Source organism: Gymnoscopelus braueri, assembly GCF_963280865.1.
Source record: "Gymnoscopelus braueri genome assembly, chromosome: 7".
Taxonomy (NCBI): domain Eukaryota; kingdom Metazoa; phylum Chordata; class Actinopteri; order Myctophiformes; family Myctophidae; genus Gymnoscopelus; species Gymnoscopelus braueri.
Window position 1 is genome coordinate 55,721,942 of NC_137608.1, and position 21,713 is coordinate 55,743,654.

General features: G+C 41.8%; 2 protein-coding genes across 1 annotated transcript in view; both read right to left on the bottom strand.

Moving 5' to 3' along the window:
- Positions 1 to 3,917, bottom strand: part of LOC308089527 (H-2 class II histocompatibility antigen, E-S beta chain-like) — a 68,418-nt gene extending 64,501 nt beyond the window's left edge. Inside the window, exons 1-3 of the mRNA XM_080434307.1 lie at positions 3,786 to 3,917; positions 1,763 to 2,020; positions 328 to 600 (exon numbers count right to left, since the gene is read on the bottom strand). Of these exons, the coding sequence (XP_080290433.1) occupies positions 328 to 600; positions 1,763 to 2,020; positions 3,786 to 3,852 (598 nt within the window). The 5' untranslated portion in view covers positions 3,853 to 3,917. The remainder of the gene's footprint in view (positions 1 to 327; positions 601 to 1,762; positions 2,021 to 3,785) is intronic.
- The window catches only part of LOC308089526 (H-2 class II histocompatibility antigen, E-S beta chain-like), a 130,032-nt gene that overhangs the window by 8,452 nt on the left and 99,867 nt on the right, over positions 1 to 21,713 (bottom strand).

Here is a 21,713-nt window from a genome sequence, read left to right on the forward strand (position 1 = left end):
GATTTGCACACATTGTCAAGATTTAAAAAAAATAGCAGATCTACAAGCTCATCGCGCGGCACTCGGTGCCGCGCAATGAGCTTGTAGATCTGCTATTTTTGAATAGCTAAAGAAATCTAAAATGACAGAGATGCGTCCCCGGATTGAATGGGTTAAGGGGTCCAGGCCTGGACCGTCACGCTACGGCCCAGACCAAGGGATGTTTTATAATCATTATCAGATCAATATTAACACCATTAATCATCTCTGAATAGAATGATTTATTATGATGTCATGTTATAGTTTATGAGGTGATGAGTGTTGAGTGCTGCTCTGAGATCAGCTCACCTCTCTTGTTCAGAACAGAGGAGTAGTAGAGCTCAATGTTGTGTTTGCAGGTTGCCTCTCGTTGTGCTCTCCATGCAGCCAGTTCTGTAGGATCTTTATTGCTGCGCTCTGCGTTCTTCACACCAAACTCAGTGTATCCAACAAACTGATCTACTCTACTGTCCCACCTGAGGAACTCATCACCATCGAAATTCATTGAGTATATGTACTGTATGTCTTTCAGCTCACTGGAGTTAAACACACAGCGGGAAGCAGTATAGAACACATATCCATCTGGAAATAGACAATTAAAAATGTCATTAATGTTCAGTTTTTTATCATCTGTATAATATCAACACTAGGCTAACTGCCCCCTATCGGCCAAATATGTCACTACATAAAGTCTAAAATAGGTTCGTGTGTGTGTGGTGTGTGTGCATGTGCGTGTGCGTGTGCGTGTGCGTGTGCGTGTGTGTGTGTGTGTGTGTGTGTGTGTGTGTGTGTGTGTGTGTGTGTGTGTGTGTGTGAGCCACAGCCACAGAGTAATAGGAGGAAGGCGGGGCTACTAGCAGCCATTGGTGGAAAAAGTACTCAAATGTTTTACTTAAGTAAAAGTATCAATACTGCAAAATAGAAAAACTCTGTTACAAGTAAAAGTCCGGAATTCAAAATGTACTTGAGTAAAAGTACAAATGTATTTGTATGAAAATATACTTAAAGTACCAAAAGTAAAAGTAGCCTACTTATTGTGCAGAATGTCCCATTTCAAGTTTTCAAATGTGTGAAAATCCTTTGAAAATAGCAGATCTACAAGCTCACGATGCGTCGCATCACGACGCATTGTGAGCTTGTAGATCTGCTATTTTTAAATGGCCGAAATGTATATAGGGCTGAAGTGGTTAATGTATGTTTTGTAATAATAATCAAATTTACAAAGTAAGTAGTAACTAAAGTTTTAAAATAAATGTAATGGAGTAAAAGTACAATATTTGGATCAGAGATGTAGTGGAGTAGAAGTAAAAGTATTGAAAACTGGAAATACTCAAGTAAAGTACAAATACCTCAAAATTGTACTTAATTACAGTAGCCTACTACAAATCTTTGAATATATATATACTTTTAAAGCAAACATTTGTAACTCAAATATTTGCTTCTGGGGATTCTACAAATGTCTTCTAAATCCTAACAGTTTAAAAAAAACAAAAAAAAAATATGTTGCTATAAAATCAGTGGTTCTCAAACTTTTTTCTTGATCCCCCCCCCCCCCAAAATAGCAGATCTAGAGCGGCACTCTGTGCTGCGCTATGAGCTTGTAGATCTGCTATTTTTGAACACCCAAAGAAATCTAAAATTACAAATATGTGTTCCCGGATTGAATGGGTTAAACATTTTCATTCATGTTAAATATATTCAACCGTTTTAGTTAATAACTATTGTGTTCATAGTATTCATGTACCTTTCACTGGTGGTTTCTTCAAGGCAGTGCGAATGGAGTCCAGCTGGCCTTTGCAGTACTGCTGATCATCCACAGCTCTTACATAAGCTGCTGGCCCCCAGGTGATTGGATCTACAAACGGAGGCTGAGGGTACACCATCTTCCCTTTGTTGTAGTCTGCGTAGTACAACACTTCACCATCCAGTGCCCACATCCACTCTTTATATGAGTCTTTAACTGTGTCTGAACAGCCATTGAGTTGAATGTCCTCATGGAACACTGGAAATAAAACAAAGATGACATTAAATTCAAACAACAATCATCATCATCATCATCATCATCATCATCATCATCATGTTAAACAGTCATGAAGTATCTTCCTGTCAAACATTTTATTCAACAGATTTAAATGTTTTTATAATATTATGAAACAGATTCATAATGATTTATTTCAGGATGTGAACATGTGAATGTATATTATATTACATTATATTATATAATGTTATATAATATACAGTGGTGGAAAAAGTACTCAAATGTTTTACTTAAGTAAAAGTATAATTTCTGCAATGAAGAAATACTCAAGTTACAAGTATAAGTCCAGAATGTTTTATTTACTTGAGTAAAAGTACAAACGTATTGGTATCAAAATGTACTTAAAGTACCAAAAGTAGAAAGTACTCATTATGCAGAATGTCCCATTTCACAAGTTTTCAAATGTATACAAATCTTTGGAAAATAGCAGATCTACAAGCTCACATAGGGCTTAAGAGTATGTTTTGCAATCAAAATCTACAAAGTAACTAGTAACAAAAGTTTTCAAATAATTATAGTGGAGTAAATTATAATATTTGCCTCTGAAATGAAGTGGAGTAGAAGTTAAAATACTGAAAGTATAGGAAGTACTCCAGTAAAGTAAAAAATCACACCCTGTGTGAAGGAAGCGGTGCCTTTGATGAGTTTATTTAATTGGGCTATATATGAACTAGAGAAACAATGTTAAATCCCTGTAAATTCATTTCAAGGCTACTGAACAGCGCCACTGGAAGCAAATCACCAAATGCATTCCAAGGTTTTTCCTTGGCCTCTATGCAGTAAATATGTGTACTGATTTGCGTGACGTTTGGAGAAAATGTGTAAAAGTATTTTTAAAACAATTGTTTTGCCAAAATTGGCCTCCTGGTGGCGCTATAACAGGGCAATGTGAAAAGGGGGGCAATTCTTCCTGGGCCTAGTGGGAATATGCGTGGAAAGTTTCACGGAAATTGCACACTGCATTCATGTTGTGGGCACGTGTGCAGTGTTGCTTCTTTGCCGTGCCTCCTGGTGGCGCTATAACAGGGCAATGTGAAAAGGGGGGCAATTCTTCCTGGGCCTAGTGGGAATATGATTTGCGTGACGTTTGGAGAAAATGTGTAAAAGTATTTTAAAAACAATTGTTTTGCCAAAATTGGCCTCTTGGTGGCGCTATAACAGGGCAATGTGAAAAGGGGGGCAATTCTTCCTGGGCCTAGTGGGAATATGCGTGGAAAGTTTCACGGAAATTGCACACTGCATTCATGTTGTGCGCATGTGTGCAGTGTTTCTTCTTTGCCGTGCTCATACGGACATACGGACGGACGGACGGACACACACACAGACACGGTCAAATGTAGAGCGGCTGGCACCGCTAAAAATACCTCAACATTGCACAGTGTAAAATAATTGATCCAAAGCCTGTTGGTTCGGGTCTTGAGACTGAGCTACCGCTTACCAATGATATTATAAATAATAACAGAATAAACTGTATGTATATTTGATATATAAATATAACAGTATGTTATTCAGTATATAATTAACAGATATAATGTTTATTTATATTAATAACAATATAGATTGCATTTATCAAAAGATAAAGTATGTATAACAATATAAATATACTGTATGTTTTAATAATATAAACATAAATATACATGTATTTTATATAACAAGATTACATCTATGGATGCATATTTTATATAATAAGAGTATCTTTAATATAATAACATAAATATAATGTACTTACTTCCTGGGATCGCTTTGACATGAAGTACAGAGGAGAGGATGAGGAGGGTGGCTGTAATCTTCATCATCACTGATCAGAACTGAACTGAATTTAATAGATGAGAATAAACATATGAGAATAAACAGATGAGAATAAACAGATGAGAATAAACAGATCAGAATAAACAGATGTTTACTGAAAGAGAAGTTCTGGAGTCTGAAAGAGAATGAAGGAGGACTCGTTCTGTAGTTTAGACAAATCAGCCAATCAGATTAAAGATATGATGTAACATCATCTGTTTCCGGGAAGACGATGGTTGGGAATTTTGAAGAAAACCATAGTTAGAATGAAATAAAGAAAGACAGAAAGAAAGAAAGAAAGAAAGAAAGAAAGAAAGAAAGTTAATTAAAAGCTTTCAGATGAGACATGATGGGAGGTTAAAGGTTAAAGTTCATCACTTCATATTGAAGTGATTAAATATTTTAAATATTAATAAAATAAATAATTTAGTTAGTTGGAGTATTTGTCTGTGTACATTTACACATGATGTGAAATGTGTCCTCATTTAACTCTGTGTACATTTACACATGATGTGAAATGTGTCCTCATTTAATTCTGTGTACATTTACACATGATGTGAATGTGTCCTCATTTAACTCTGTGTACATTTACACATGATGTGAATGTGTCCTCATTTAACTCTGTGTACATTTACACATGATGTGAATGTGTCCTCATTTAACTCTGTGTACATTTACACATGATGTGAATGTGTCCTCATTTAACTCTGTGTACATTTACACATGATGTGAAATGTGTCCTCATTTAATTCTGTGTACATTTACACATGATGTGAAATGTGTCTCATTTAACTCTGTGTACAACATGATGACACCAAACAAACTGAATGTCACACATATGGAGCAACTACAGCAGTGTTACACAGTGTTACACTTTATTAAAAGTAAATTAATTATCTACAGTGTCTATGTAACACAGTGTTACACAGTGTTACACAGTGTTACACAGTGTTACACAGTGTTACACTGTGTTACACAGTGTTACACAGTGTTACACCGTGTTACACAGTGTTACACAGTGTTACACTGTGTTACACAGTGTTACACAGTGTAACACAGTGTTACACAGTGTAACACAGTGTTACACAGTGTTACACAGTGTTACACAGTGTTACACAGTGTTACACAGTGTTACACAGTGTTACACAGTGTTACACCGTGTTACACAGTGTTACACAGTGTTACACCGTGTTACACAGTGTTACACAGTGTTACACTGTGTTACACAGTGTTACACAGTGTAACACAGTGTTACACAGTGTAACACAGTGTTACACAGTGTTACACAGTGTTACACAGTGTTACATAGTGTTTAACACTTCAAATGGTCAGAACTCAGTGACCATATTGCTCTGATCAGTGTATTATAGGACTGGATTAGAAGGCTGCGTAGTATCAGTCAGTCTATTAAGTCTATAATTAATTCAGTATTAATAATGTTAAGCTGAGGTGTTCCACATTCTCACATAAAGGATTCACAGTTGACCTCACAACTCAACATCTTTTTCAGGTCAAAGGTGACATTTTAGAGCGTCAGAGTGGTTAAACACACACACACACACACACACACACACACACACACACACACACACACACACACACACACACACACACACACACACACACACACACACACACACACACACACACACACACACACACACACGGTGGAGGAAAGCATCAACCTGCTCATCAGAAGCAGTTAGGGGTTCAGTGCCTTGCTCAAGGACACTTCAACATGAAGCCAGGAGGAGTCAGGGATCAAACCGGGAACCTCTGTAAACTGAACTCACAGACGCTCCTCTAATCCAAGCGTCATTACATCTCACTGATGATACCATCACGTCATGTGATCAAAGTGTTACTTCAGAGGCGTGTGTGTGTGTGTGTGTGTGTGCGTGCGTGTGTGTGTGTGTGTGTGCGCGTGCGTGCGTGCGTGCGTGCGTGCGTGCGTGCGTGCGTGCGTGCGTGCGTGCGTGCGTGCGTGCGTGCGTGCGTGCGTGCGTGCGTGCGTGCGTGCGTGCGTGCGTGCGTGCGTGCGTGCGTGTTACTAGAGTGTATTGTTCATAAGTCAGGTTGCACAGTGTAAAATAATTGATCCAAAGCCTGTTGGTTCGGGCCTTGAGGCTGAATAATAACACTATGAATAAACTGTATGTATATTTGATATATCAATATAACAGTAAGTTATTCAGTATATAATCAACAGACATAATGTTTATTTATATTAGTAACAATATAGATATATATTTCATTTATCAAAAGATACATATAATGTATTTATAACAATATAAATATACTCTAATATATTACAGATGAGAATAAACAGATCAGAATAAACTCATCAGAATAAACACATGTTTACCTCAAGAGAAGTTCTGGAGTCTGAAAGAGAATGAAGGAGGACTCGTTTTATAGTTTAGAAGAATCAGCCAATCAGAATAAAGATATGATGTTGCATCATCTGTTTCCAGAAAGACGACAGTCTGGATTATTGCACAGAATCATGTATATAGCTGCTGCTTATGAACCTTATGTCTCCTTATGTACATACTCTACCTGATATACCTTATGTCTCCTCATGTACATACTGTACCTTAGCGTGCGTGCGTGTGTGCGTGCGTGCGTGCGTCCGTGCGTGTGTTAAACTCACCACTGAAGCTTCTGACTGGAAACTCAAACTTGAATTTCACTTCCTGATTCACTCAGCAGCCAATCAGAATTATTCTTTTATTAAACATCACCTGTTACTAGAGACATGTTGTGAGTGAGTGAGTGAGTGAGTGAGTGAGTGAGTGAGTGAGTGAGTGAGTGAGTGAGTGAGTGAGTGAGTGAGTGAGTGAGTGAGTGAGTGAGTGAGTGAGTGAGTCCACATCAGTCCAGAAATCCTTTTGACATTTCTATGCATCCAGTATAATGAATGGTTATCAAAGTGAAAGTGTCAGTTATTAAGTCAGAGATGAGACGTACTGTACGCCATGGATTTATACTCAGAGGGCATTTAGCTGCATTCAAGTTCAGGAGAGTTTGGAAAGGCAATTATTTTGAATGCTGCCTTCAGGTACCACATGGAAAGCAGGCATTTACATTTCTTTCACCTAAATGTCTTTTTGCAGATGGATAAAAGGGCAGGGTCTTGAGCCCCGTTTAAAGGAGTAGTTCACCCAAAAAAATACTTATTTTCTATCAATTACACACACCATGAAGCCATGAATTCATGGAGATTTTTTAGTTTTTGTCACATTCCTGAGACAATAATATGATGACCGGTGGTCTCTCCGGTAGGAGACACAATGGAGACTCTTTGAGTCTCCTACCGGAAATATTAGCATCTTTCCGCCGGTAATCAAATTATTGGCTCCATGAATTCAAGGATAGCAGATCTACAAGCTCACAACGACACGTTGTAAGCTTGTAGATCTGCTATTGTCACTACTTTTGGGGTGACACTCTTGTATGATGAAGTAGAGCAGGGGTCTTCAACGTTTTCAGCCCAAGGACCCCCTAGCTGAGAGAGAGATGAAGCAGGGACCCCTTAGCTGAGAGATGAAGCAGGGACCCCTTAGCTGAGAGAGATGAAGCAGGGACCCCTTAACTGAGAGAGAGACGAAGCAGCCAGGGACCCCTTAGCTGAGAGAGAGATGAAGCAGGGACCCCTTAACTGAGAGAGATGAAGCAGGGACCCCTTAGCTGAGAGAGAGATGAAGCAGGGACCCCTTAGCTGAGAGAGATGAAGCAGGGACCCCTTAGCTGAGAGAGAGATGAAGCAGGGACCCCTTAGCTGAGAGAGAGATGAAGCAGGGACCCCTTAGCTGAGAGAGAGACGAAGCAGCCAGGGACCCCTTAGCTGAGAGAGAGATGAAGCAGGGACCCCTTAGCTGAGAGAGAGACGAAGCAGCCAGGGACCCCTTAGCTGAGAGAGAGATGAAGCAGGGACCCCTTAGCTGAGAGAGAGAGACGAAGCAGCCAGGGACCCCTTAGCTGAGAGAGAGATGAAGCAGGGACCCCTCAACTGAGAGAGAGACGAAGCAGCCAGGGACCCCTTAGCTGAGAGAGAGATGAAGCAGGGACCCCTTAGCTGAGAGAGAGATGAAGCAGGGACCCCTTAGCTGAGAGAGAGAGGAAGCAGGGACCCCTTAGCTGAGAGAGAGATGAAGCAGGGACCCCTTAGCTGAGAGAGAGATGAAGCAGGGACCCCTTAGCTGAGAGAGAGATGAAGCAGGGACCCCTTAGCTGAGAGAGAGAGGAAGCAGGGACCCCTTAGCTGAGAGAGAGATGAAGCAGGGACCCCTTAGCTGAGAGAGAGATGAAGCAGGGACCCCTTAGCTGAGAGAGAGATGAAGCAGGGACCCCTTAGCTGAGAGAGAGATGAAGCAGGGACCCCTTAGCTGAGACAGAGATGAAGCAGGGACCCCCTAGCTGAGAGAGAGATGAAGCAGGGACCCCTTAGCTGAGACAGAGATGAAGCAGGGACCCCCTAGCTGAGAGAGAGACGAAGCAGGGACCCCTTAGCTGAGAGAGAGATGAAGCAGGGACCCCTTAGCTGAGACAGAGATGAAGCAGGGACCCCCTAGCTGAGAGAGAGATGAAGCAGGGACCCCTTAGCTGAGACAGAGATGAAGCAGGGACCCCTTAGCTGAGAGAGAGATGAAGCAGGGACCCCTTAGCTGAGAGAGAGATGAAGCAGGGACCCCTTAGCTGAGAGAGAGATGAAGCAGGGACCCCTTAGCTGAGAGAGAGATGAAGCAGGGACCCCTTAGCTGAGACAGAGATGAAGCAGGGACCCCCTAGCTGAGAGAGAGACGAAGCAGGGACCCCCATACATTGCATACAATTGTGGTGCAAATTAAACTTTTTCATAGATTTCATAGATAGCTAAAGCTTCATTGACCATCATCAGTGTTGTGTAAATTAATATTTTTGGGCGGTGAAACCGCCCCTATAAGTGAGGTTTGGATATTTGTACAACAAATCCTGCACTGTGATTGGCCAAAAATGTACCCGCCTAACCCTGCACCGTGATTGGCCAATCACAGTCTATTCAGGACTGTGATTGGCCAGTGTCACATGACACATGTGCATAGCCCTATATAAGAAACCATAACTTTAAAAAAAACATAAATTTGTTTTTTTTAAGTTATGGTTTCTTCCATAATAAAGAGTGTTTCAGTCATGTACATACTGTACCTTATGCACCTTATGTCTAACCCAGGGGTCATCAATATGTCCGTACACGGACAAATGTGTCCATGGCAAATTCTTCATTTACACACCATTATAATGTTCTTATTTTAATCATAAGACCCAATTACTGAATGTCAAGTCTCTGGGTTTTCTTCAGAATATGTATGGCTCTGATTTACTAGGACACTATATATGACACATTAGGAGTCCTACTAGTGGTTCTCAAATGTTTTATTTGCAAGGACCCCCATAACTCTGAGAGTGTACAAATGGAACCAAATGGACCCGTAAATATCTGGTCACTTCAGAAGAGAAAACCCAAATAAAATGCTCTCCACTCCACTGGTCTACTCTGCACATATGTATTATTATGCAGGGTGAATATGCTCTATTATTTCCAATTCCATAGTGTAAAATAATACCAGTCAGAGTTCCATAGTTTTTGTGTCCACCCCCTCCCCTCCCCCCTTGTGACAAAATCTTGCCCCCCCTTTTGACAGAGGCTAAAATCGTGTGTGTGTGTGTGTGTGTGTGTGTGTGTGTGTGTGTGTGTGTGTGTGTGTGTGTGTGTGTGTGTGTGTGTGTGTGTGTGTGTGTGTGTGTGTGTGTGTGTGTGTTGAGCGTCGCTGGTAAAATGCTGTTCATGTTCATTGAACATCAATCTAAGCCTCATTACATCTCACTGCTGAAACCATCAAATGTCTTTAAAAACACACTGGTCATGTGATCAAAGTGTCACATGAGAGGTGTGTGTGTGTGTGTGTGTGTGTGTGTGTGTGTGTGTGTGTGTGTGTGTGTGTGTGTGTGTGTGTGTGTGTGTGTGTGTTGTGTGTGTGTGTGTGTGTGTGTGTGTGTGTGTGTGTGTGTGTGTGTGTGTGTGTGTGTGTGTGTGTGTGTGTTGTGGTGTGTGTGTGTGTGTGTGTGTGTGCGTGTGTGCGTGCGTGCGTTATTTCATTGTCTGTTTATATTGCATTGTATTGTTTGTGTCTTTACAGAGCTATGGTTGACATGGTCATGTTAAATGTGATATAAATAAAGTTTTGGTTGAGTTGAGTTGTTACATAATTATGAAGTAAAACAGTCATCAGTATTATTGAGCTTTTTACCAGATTACATTTGGTACCTGATCTGCTCATACTCGTTCCCCACAGAGGTCGTTACAGAGAACGATGTCCACACCTGTAACCGACACCTCCGGCCGCACCCCCATGCAGTGGTGTAAAGTACATTTACTTAAGTACTGTACTTAAGTACACTTTTGAGGTATTTGTAAGTACATTTTGATTCCAATACTTTTGTACTTTTACTCAAGTCAATTTTGAATTCCGGACATGTACGTGTAACAGAATACTTCTACATTGCAGTACGGACGGACGGACCTTTTAGACAAAAGTATTATTAATGTAATTGATTGATTCAATCAATCAATCAATCAGTATTGATACTTTTACTTAAGTTAAACATTTGAGTACTTTTTCCACCACTGCCCCCATGTGAACTTCTCCATGAAGCAACTCTGAAAGGAGAGACATTTCATGCACTGGAACAGGAAACACAAACATCCTCATTCCCTGAAACTAAATGCTTTCCCTGTATCACTTTCAGGTGTAAAAGGTAACACAGACTCCTCTGGTACTAAAGAATATAATGATCCACAGTCTGGTAGCACCCCCACTGGCACCCGTTTGTCACTTCCCATCACCCATACCAAACCATTAGAAACTAGAGAAAGTGCTCCTCGGAGCACAGGTCTCCGCCAGGTCAGGTAGGTTATTGTGGCCTGCTGGTGGCGCTATAAAAGGCCAAAGTGAAAAGGGTGCCATTTCTTCTTACGCCTTGCACGGCAGTCGGACACTGCATTCATGATTTGAGGCATTTTGTTCAAAACGGACCTATCCTATCCTGCAAACTTTGGAAGCCAATGTTAGCCAATTAGGATGGAATATGAAATATGGGACACATCAGTCTTGATCACATGACTATAGAGATACTATGTACCGATTTGCCTGATTTTTGGACAGAATCTGAAGGAGTAATAGCAAAAGATGTGTCCCACCATTCTCCCGGGGGAGGTGGGGTGGTCACACAATGTGCACACACACACAAACATATAGCCTCCTCTCCTACAAGATAAAGTGACCAGTTTGCATGTTGACTCCAGTGGTGTAAAGTAACTAAGTACATATTTTTTTTTTTTTTTTTTTCTTAAAAAAAATGTATCCCACGATTTTGTAACCCTATTTTTTACACCCAGTGCCAATTGTCTATGTAATCCTGGGCACTACCTTCCCTCTGCCAACCTAGGGAGGCCAGGGCCGAGCTCATGCCTCCTTCAATGCATGAGAGCCAACTGACCTTCTTGTCACCTGACAGGGGAGAGTTTCCCTTGTTGGACGTAGCGCGTGGAAGGAACACGTTATTCCAACCAGTTCCCTTCCCCTCCATCAGGCGCCCCGGCTGACCAGGGGGAGGCAGACCAGGATTACTGCATGTTTTTGTGAGGGTACCTACCCTAGGAGACACGGGGAGAACATGCAAACTCCACACAGAAAGGCCCTTTCGCCAACCCCACCTAGGGTATGGGCACTGATGACGAGGAGGAGAGAACACGCCCCCAGCGCCCACAGCGTCCCCTGCGGGAATCGAACCCAGGACCTTCTAGCTGTGAGGCGACAGCACTACCGACTGCGCCACCGTGCCCCTTTAACTAAGTACATTTACTCAAGTACTGTACTTAAGTACAATTTTGAGGTATTTGTACTTAACTTGAGTATTTCCAATTTCCAATATTTTTACTTTTACTCCACATCTCAGAGGCAAATATTGTACTTTTACTCCACTACAATTATTTGAAAACTTTAGTTACTAGTTACTTTGTAGGTGGGGTGGTCACACAAGGTGCATTGCGCACGCGCGCACACACACGCACGCACGCACGCGCGCGCACACACACACACACACACACACACACACACACACACACACACACACACACACACACACACACACACACACACACACACACACACACACACTATGCAGAGAAGCATACTGGATTCATACTCTCAACACCTTGGAGCCCTGAGGCCTCAATGAGGAATGAAAAGCTTTCATGTTTCTTATAGACACACTTTACAGATCTATAAGTCTCTCAGGCTGTGCTGCTTATAGACACACTTTACAGATCTATAAGTCTCTCAGGCTGTGCTGCTTATAGACACACTTTACAGATCTATAAGTCTCTCAGGCTGTGCTGCTTATAGACACACTTTACAGATCTATAAGTCTCTCAGGCTGTGCTGCTTATAGACACACTTTACAGATCTATAAGTCTCTCAGGCTGTGCTGCTTGTTTCCTCCCTGAAGGCTTTTTGTTCTTTGTAAATTGTGCTGTTTGTCTCTGGTCTTACATTTCATGTTTGGCCCTTTAGGCGGCTGCAGTTATGATTTGACCCCCAAAAAATTGCAACAAAAGGTTTCTCAATGGTTATGGTTTATTGTAGTATCAGGTGTATCAGGTGACCACTAGAAAGGTCAGATTTTCAAAATGGCCACCGCCAGATCCTTAAAATACCATTACTCCTTCATTATTCATCCTAGACAAATAATATTGGTGCCTAACCCCATGTGTTGGTGATCTTGGATCTAATTAGGATAAAATAAATTATAGTCAAGTGATTACAAGTATGCAATTGGTTATAAGCATATTTAACAATGTAATTGGACATTTCTCCCTTTTCTACGTGCCATAATGCCCAGGATTGGTGAATTCATCACCTACAGTATACATGTAATTCACATTCTGTTGAAGCTTTCAGGAGATTTCTTTTGATACCAATAAGGAATAATTTCATTATTATTGGGTGGTACTTTGACATTTGTAAAAGCATGGCTGTAAGTGACTGGGAATGTTACACACATCTTGGAAGAAATTCCTTACCGAGAAGTTTCTTCACTATTTTGTTTGTAAAGGTGTCTGCCAAAAAATAAAATAATAATCCTAGTCCCCTAGAGCAATGGTTCCCAAACTGGGGGTCAGGACTCAACCGTAAACAAACCAACATACAGTATAAGTGTATACAGGGTATCTGCACATTTCTAAAGTGACAACTGAATGACTCAGTGCCAGGCCCCGAGTTATCCCGAGTTTTAGGGTTATACCCCCTTTCCCAGAACGAGAAAGTTTTTAATTCTTTTTTTTTTTTTGAAAAAAATGTTCAGAACCCAAGATATCATTATCTGAAGATTTGCAGCTCCATCCACTCTTTGTTTAACCTATAACTGAAAAAGGCTGTATCTCGCTTCCAAAGCACTTTTTTTTTTCTTTGAAAAAAGAAAAGAAAAAAGTTGGCAAAGTTCGCAATATTTTTTTTATTTCATTGGCACTGAAAGAGTCAAGACCTTTTAAATAGCAAATTGGCCAAATTCTCAAATATTACAGTGGAGAGAAATGGCCCCTTATGGGCCTGGAGATGATGTGCAAGTCAGCACAGAGCTATCACAACATGTATATAATGTCTGCTGTCTTGAGTGTCTAGGCAGGGGTGGTGGAGGAGTGTGGCGCGGATAGGGTTCAGATTTGCTTGTCACAGACATCTTATTCCTGAGATTGTAGTAGTTGTGTGGGGTTTTAGTGCAAAATTCATGTATTTTATTTTGTGATTGGTACTGCTGGCAATAACTTTGATCTTTTTTTCTGGATAATTTTAACATCAAGAAGGCATAGGAGACAGCCCATGACGCCCTGGGCTCCAGTCTCCCATAGAATCCCAATCTAACCGACCTCCACGCTGTGTCCCTGCTGCTATCCAACAAACAAGCATTGCTTTCTGTATACACCTAATGGTCAGACTAAATGTTTTGTTCTGGAGAGGGGAAAGGGCGCTCTGAGCCATAATAATAAGTCACGGGGGCCCCTGGGAATATTAATGGTCAGCCACCAACCAGACACCGACTCCCCTGTGAGCCAGTCCGACATAGGGACACCCCTGTCTGCCTGACACACAGTCATGCACCACGTGGAGGTCTTACAACCACCACTATGGGGGGTCCCTCCTCACTAACTATGGCCACTCACGAGTGCCCATCTCGGGCATAGGAGCCAGCATGGAGGTCCACTTGGGACCAGTGGGACTATCCAGTGAGCCAGGCGACATAGGGACACTCCTCTCAGCCTAACGCATAAGCTTAATTTCTGCCTCCTCCTCACTCGTCCTCCAGCGTGACTTAGAAATTGTTTGCATCCCAAATGCTAATTTGCTTTTGGAGTTGCTGAGAGCTCAGGCTCCCTAAGCCACTTGGAGTGAAATATGGCAAGATACAAGTATATCTTTCATGTATCGTTTGCGGAACTGTCTTTGTTGAAATGCGTGGCGTATCATTTCTCCTCCTCCACATGACAACCCTCCGAGCTCCGGAATAGTCCAGCAATCCAACTGTGTGACACGTCATAATTGCTGTCACTTCAAAATGACGCTCCTCGCCTCCTCACCTCCTCGCTCGGAGGCAGGGCTAAGACGGGAGTGGAGGACTTGATGATGGACACTTGAATATTGGAATTTGGCTATCGCGATGTACAACGTGGAGGTCTTAGAACTCACCACGGGTACACCCCCGCATTCCTAAACCCCCCCACTTATACACACCCCCATTCCGAAAACCCCCCCCCCCCCACTCCTACACCCCCCCACTCCGAATTTTTTTTTCGGAATGGGGGGGTGTAGGAGTGGGGGGGTTTTGAAAATTTGAAATAAACCCTGCCATTCCGAAAAATAGATATAAAAAAAATATATATATATAATTTTTTTTTTTTTTTTTTTTTTGTGGGGCTCCCCCAAGTTTGGGAGCCCGGCAAAAAATAAAGTTTTTTTTTTTTTTTTTTTCAATAGAAAAAAAAAAACGAGGAGGGAGTATTAATATATTAAAGTATTCTGGCGCAGCTGTTCACCTCCCCCCACCTGCGTGCCCCCCCCCCCCCACCGGGACCCCCCCAGGACCCCCCCCCCAGGCCCAAGGTGTCACTCATAATAATTTTATATTTTGCGCTTTGACACAGAGCGGTTGAGATTTCATTAAGCCAGATCTTTGTCAATTTTACTTGAATTCTTATCATTTTAATGTTTATATGATCTGTAAAATGTAGATTTTCATTTGGTAGCAGTCATGCATTTATTGTAATTTATTATAATTTATTTCTTATTTTCTGTCATTTATTTCCACGCACGTAACATTATCTATCTGTCTGTCTGTCTGTCTGTCTGTCTGTCTGTCTGTCTGTCTGTCTGTCTGTCTGTCTGTCTGTCTGTCTGTCTGTCTAGTCTGTCTGTCTGTCTGTCTGTCTGTCTGTCTGTCTATCTATCTATCGCGCTACAGAGCTCGTAGATTGGCTATTTTTTGGTGTCTGTCTGTCTGTCTGTCTGTCTGTCTGTCTGTCTGTCTGTCTGTCTGTCTGTCTGTCTGTCTGTCTGTCTGTCTGTCTGTCTGTGTGTGTGCGTGTCTGTCTGTGTGTGTGTGTGCGTGTGCGCACAGACAGACAGACAGACATCTTTCCTCTACAAATGAGACTAACAAGTAAGTCGAATCCCATGCTATGAGCTTGTAGATCTGCTGTTTTTGAAAGCATCAGAATCACGTGCGCGAGGAGGGAGCGCGCACTGCGCGCAATATTAAAGTCTTCTGGCGCAGCTGTTCATCAGACCAAGACCACAACGTCATTTGTTATTACCATTCAGGTTCAGTCCATTAATATTGTATTCAGAATAATAAAAAAAATATTATTATCATGCTATTATCATTATTAATGCGCGCACGTTGATTGACGGGTCAGTAATCACGTAGGCCTACTCTCAGAGACGCTCACATGCTCAGGTTCCTCAGATGTTTTCTCGTTAATTAACCCACATCTCGTCACATCTCACATGAAGTAATATACGCATCAGTGGTGGAAAAAGTACTCAAATGTTTTACTTAAGTAAAACCTTTGAGTACTTTCTCCACCACTGTCCACTTCAGCCAGTTATGAAAGTAACTAACTACACTTTAGTCCTAGTAGTTAGGCTACTTTGCAGTTGCAGATGTCAACTATTAGCCATATTAACCACTCCAGACATATTTTATAGGCTTGAAAATAGCCGATCTACAAGCTCACAACTTGACAGACAGACAGACGTCTACCACCGATCTACCACAGCCTGGGTGTCTGTCTGTCTGTCTGTCTCAAAAGTCAGCGGCCATAATGCACAAACAAACACACGCAGTTAACCCTGACGTTACTTAAAACCGTCACTTTTGCCCATATATCTATCTATATATCTATCTATCTCTATCTATCGAGTTCATCTCGGAATTAAATGATTATATTATTATCTATAATATTATAATTGTTATTAATCAGTACTGATAAATGTGCCACGTTTCTCTGAACCAACTAAGATCTAAATATCAATCTAGCAGCTAGGGGATACATTAATTCACGTTAATTTAGTCACTCTACCCAAATACGCTCTCTCTCTCTCTCTCTCTCTCTCTCTCTCTCTCTGTACAGACACATGCTCGCTCTACCCCAGTGCGCTCTCTCTCTCTGTAGAGACACATGCTCGCTCTACCCCAGTGCGCTCTCTCTCTCTGTAGAGACACATGCTCTCTCTCTCTCTCTCTCTCTCTCTCTCTCTCTCTCTCTCTCTCTCTCTCTCTCTCTCTCTCTCTCTCTCTCTCTCTCTCTCTCTCTCTCTCTCTCTCTCTCTCTCTCTCTCTCTCTACTGGCCTTTTTTACTGACACACACAAACACACTGACAAATATAATAATAATAATAATAACAGTAATAATAGCATAATAGTAGTAGTAATAATAATAACTTAATACTACTACTACTACTACTACTACTACTAATAATAATAATAATAATAACAGTAATAATAGCATAATAGTAGTAGTAATAATAACTTAATACTACTACTACTAATAATAATAATAATAATAATAATAATAATGACACTATGTTTTTTATTATTCTGAACACAACATTTATGGACTGAACAGAATGAGCTGAAAATATACTTTTATTCAAATAATTATTAACCCACCTCATACATGCATGCAAGTGTAGCAGGGCGGTATGAATAATTATATAATATAGCCAACACCTGGGGAGTAGCACCCCAGGAAATATTTATAATGTAAACCAACCACCTGAACATATATTACTCCTCACACAAGTTCGTTGTACAATTATAAAAAGGCAGAAAAGTAAAAAGTACAAAAAGCTTTATTGTAATAATGGTAACAGGGTAATCTCATCAATAATAAAAGTAACAAAACATTTAATAAGAAAAAAACAATCGGGCAATGCACTTAATAAAATCTATTTGCCTATAGGGCCAGTGCTGCAAGTTATAATAGAATGCCGTCTGTAGGCCTACAATCTCATGAAAATAAACCAAACCAAAGAAACAACACTAAATAAACAATAACAAAATAAGCAATAACACTAAAACAAAATAAACAGGGAGGCTGGCTGTGAGCCTGAGAGTGTGGACCAATGCGTCAGAAAAGAATACGTTCACCCATATAAGGGCATAAGCTCAGCTGGAGGGGAACCTCAGAATGGATTATCAGTGTGAGAGGGTTCTTAATGCGTGGGTTATTGGAAACCCGCAAAGCAGCAGTGGAGTATCACGGTGCCCGAAAGGACAAACGGCCGTGTCATTCTACCATTTACAGTATAATACTAACTAATATTCATTAAGACGGGTGACAGGAGCAGAGAGAGACAGTCACGTACCGCGGTGCAGCAAAGGCGTAAGCCACAATGGACTGCCTGCAGCGGCGAACACCGGTAGGAGACAAACTGTAATAATAAAGGGCCATGGTTATTATAGTGCCTGAAATTAACTTGCTATACTGCGGAGAAGGAGGACCACCAACGTACCCGTTGTGCAGCATGAAGCACTGCACGCCCGGCGCAAAACGCCAACAAGATGGGTTGACACACCAGGGCTACAAAGGACACAAACGCTCATGGTCAAGTTCAAGACCATGCACTACGCAGCATAAGACAATTGCATAAACAGCAAGATGGAGAGACATACCTGCGCTAATGCGCGATGAGAACACAGGCGGGCCCAACAGGCCAGCCTGGACTGATAATAGACCAGTGTGGAGAGACAGACAGCTAACTGTGTTTGGAGGTGCGTTGCTTTAATACTGTGCCAATCAGCCCACTGATGAGTGGACGGCAGCTAGGGGGTCCTTGGGCTAGATAGATGGATAGATGGATAGATAGATAGATGGATATATAGATAGATAGATAGGTCCCGGTGGGGGGGGGGGGGGGGGGTGAACAGCTGCGCCAGAAGACTTTAATATTGCGCGCGTGTGCGCTCCCTCCACGCGCACGTGATTCTGATGCTTTCAAAAACAGCAGATCTACAAGCTTATAGCATGGGATTCGACTGACTTGTTATCTCATTTGTAGAGGAAAGATGTCTGTCTGTCTGTCTGTGCGCACACGCACGCACACACACACACAGACAGACAGACAGACAGACAGACAGACAGACAGACAGACAGATAATGTTACGTGCGTGGAAATAAATGACAGAAAATAAGAAATACATTATAATAAATTACAATAAATGCATGACTGCTACCAAATGAAAATCTACATTTTACAGATCATATAAACATTAAAATGATAAGAATTCAAGTAAAATTGACAAAGATCTGGCTTAATGAAATCTCAACCGCTCTGTGTCAAAGCGCAAAATATAAAATTATTATGAGTGACACCTTGGGCCTGGGGGGGGGGTCCGGGGGGGGTCCCGGTGGGGGGGGGGGGGGTCACGCAGGTGGGGGGGGTGAACAGCTGCGCCAGAATACTTTAATATATTAATACTCCCTCCTCGGTTTTTTTTTTCTATTGAAAAAAAATAAAAAAATAAAAAATTATATATATATTTTTTTTATATCTATTTTTCGGAATGGCAGGGTTTATTTCAAAATTTCAAAACCCCCCCACTCCTACACCCCCCCATTCCGAAAAAAAAATTCGGAGTGGGGGGGTGTAGGAGTGGGGGGGGGGGGTTTTCGGAATGGGGGGGTGTATAAGTGGGGGGGTTTAGGAATGCGGGGGTGTACCCAACTACCACCACAGGGGCCGACAAGCCCCATTCACTTTAACTGCCTATGAGCACTCGTCCTGAGCTCCCAAGTGCCCCACTATAGCTTTAATGGGACATGTCTGAGCCAACTGTTGGAGGTTTTGCACCTCGGACATGGGGGAGAGGAGAAGCTCAGGGTCTCCTTGGCTCCTATAACTTTGCTCTTCTGTGCTCCAAGTGCCCAGGGAGCAATCCATAGACCCCCACTCCCCATACTCCCCTCTACCCACCTGAGGGGAACCCTAGGCCCACTAAACAATACACCAGACCCCCTTTTACCTCCTCACACAAGAGACATGGGTTTTGACAGCTCTGCACTAACCTCCGTAGCCACCCCCATCCCTCTTTACTCACTCACACTGATTGCCTTCGTAATGTGTTAAAAAGTTATTCAAAAATCTTTTTAATGTTTTTCAAAATCTTGTGTCTACAAGATGACACTTTGATTCACATTTGATCCACAGAGCTATCCAAAACTTTTCAACATTGCATGCAATACTATATCAACTGACAATATTCTCTTTCTCTGCCACCTTCTGAATGACTGAAAATTGTGACTTGTATTTTGAGGATATCTTGAAGCCTTGTTCCAGTAACATTACATAATTAGTTTAGTTAACTTGGAACGGGTGACCATTTCAGAGGGTTTAATAGAGTCTCAAACAAAATATTGGATTTTACAATTATCTAATTGTATCTCTGCAATTTGGACACGTCCAGTGGATTTCTAGGCTCCCAAAACATAGGGTAAGACACAAAAAGTACTTGTTTAGGATAAATAATGAAGGAGTTTTCCATTGCTCAAACTTTGGTAAACTTTTAGTATGTTATTAAGGACACCTAATACTGCAAGAAACAGCTGACAAACGTTTTGTTGCAATTTGTTTTGGGTGAGGTGCTTTTTTTTCATAACTGCAGCCGCTTACTTAACCAGCAGTCCATTCCCACAGTGTTGGCCCTCTGCCCTAAATGTCTTTTACATTGTTGTAATAATTGTATGTATAATGTATTTTATTCATCCCTGTAACAACTACTATCATGATTGTGTTTTTTTATATACTGGCCTAACTTTGGCCTTTACATTGTGGATAGACTAAGATAGACTAATACTGCCACCTACTGGACTAGTGGACACATATCATATCTCTTCCCCAATCTGGGAACCCATCGGCAAAAAGAAGGAGAAAAATAAATTCCTTTGAATTTGCCTCTGGGAGCATTAATATTATTATAAAATACTTCACTCTCCTATTCCCATGGATTGGATCCACTCGCCTCACCTGCTGTCACTCCCTCTCAATCCCTAATCACACCTGTCCTCACTCACTCCTCATTAGTGGCCGGATATATATACTGCCTGAGTGTCTGTCCCTTCAGTTAGAGTTTATCAGCAGCAGCAACAACTCCACCTTGGAAACCCTCTGTCCTGGACTCTCACCTAAACCTATGGTTATGAAACCCTCTGTCCTGGACTCTCATCTAAACCTATGGATATGAAACCCTCTGTCCTGGACTCTCATCTAAACCTATGGTTATGAAACCCTCTGTCCTGGACTCTCACCTAAACCTATGGTTATGAAACCCTCTGTCCTGGACTCTCACCTAAACCTATGGTTATGAAACCCTCTGTCCTGGACTCTCACCTAAACCTATGGTTATGAAACCCTCTGTCCTGGACTCTCACCTAAACCTATGGTTATGAAACCCTCTGTCCTGGACTCTCACCTAAACCTATGGTTATGAAACCCTCTGTCCTGGACTCTCACCTAAACCTATGGTTATGAAACCCTCTGTCCTGGACTCTCACCTAAACATATGGTTATGAAACCCTCTGTCCTGGACTCTCACCTAAACATATGGTTATGAAACCCTCTGTCCTGGACTCTCACCTAAACATATGGTTATGAAACCCTCTGTCCTGGACTCTCACCTAAACCTATGGTTATGAAACCCTCTGTCCTGGACTCTCACCTAAACATATGGTTATGAAACCCTCTGTCCTGGACTCTCACCTAAACCTATGGTTATGCGTCACTGAAGTGAGTTGAGTTCATGATTCTCATATGTTGTATTTATTGGTTTTGTGATAAATGTAATTAATGTTACAGTTCCTCTGTTTGCCATGGAAACGTATAGATAGGTGTGTGTGTAATGCACAGTGCACACAATGCACTTATTGTAGAATTCAGGGAAATGCAGTAATCACTATGACCTAGAGAATGTTGGTTTGCGAACGCGGGCCTCCGCCCAAGTGGAGCTTACTATGCAACTGTGCTTGGGTTGTGTGTCTCTCTGTCCGTGTGTGTCTCTGTGTTCACGCTCTCATTGGCTTGCGCACCCATGTGACTCACTTGCGTGCACTGCCTGTAAGCAGCCGCCAGAGTGCACCACCAGGAATGTAGAAACCAAACACATTTCACAAACTCTTCTGGCGGCCCTGTTCTCACTAATTTCACTGTACCACCCACTTCTCTACAATTGCTCATTCCTTTCGATTCTTCTTATTGTTTTTGTCTCCGCCAGGCC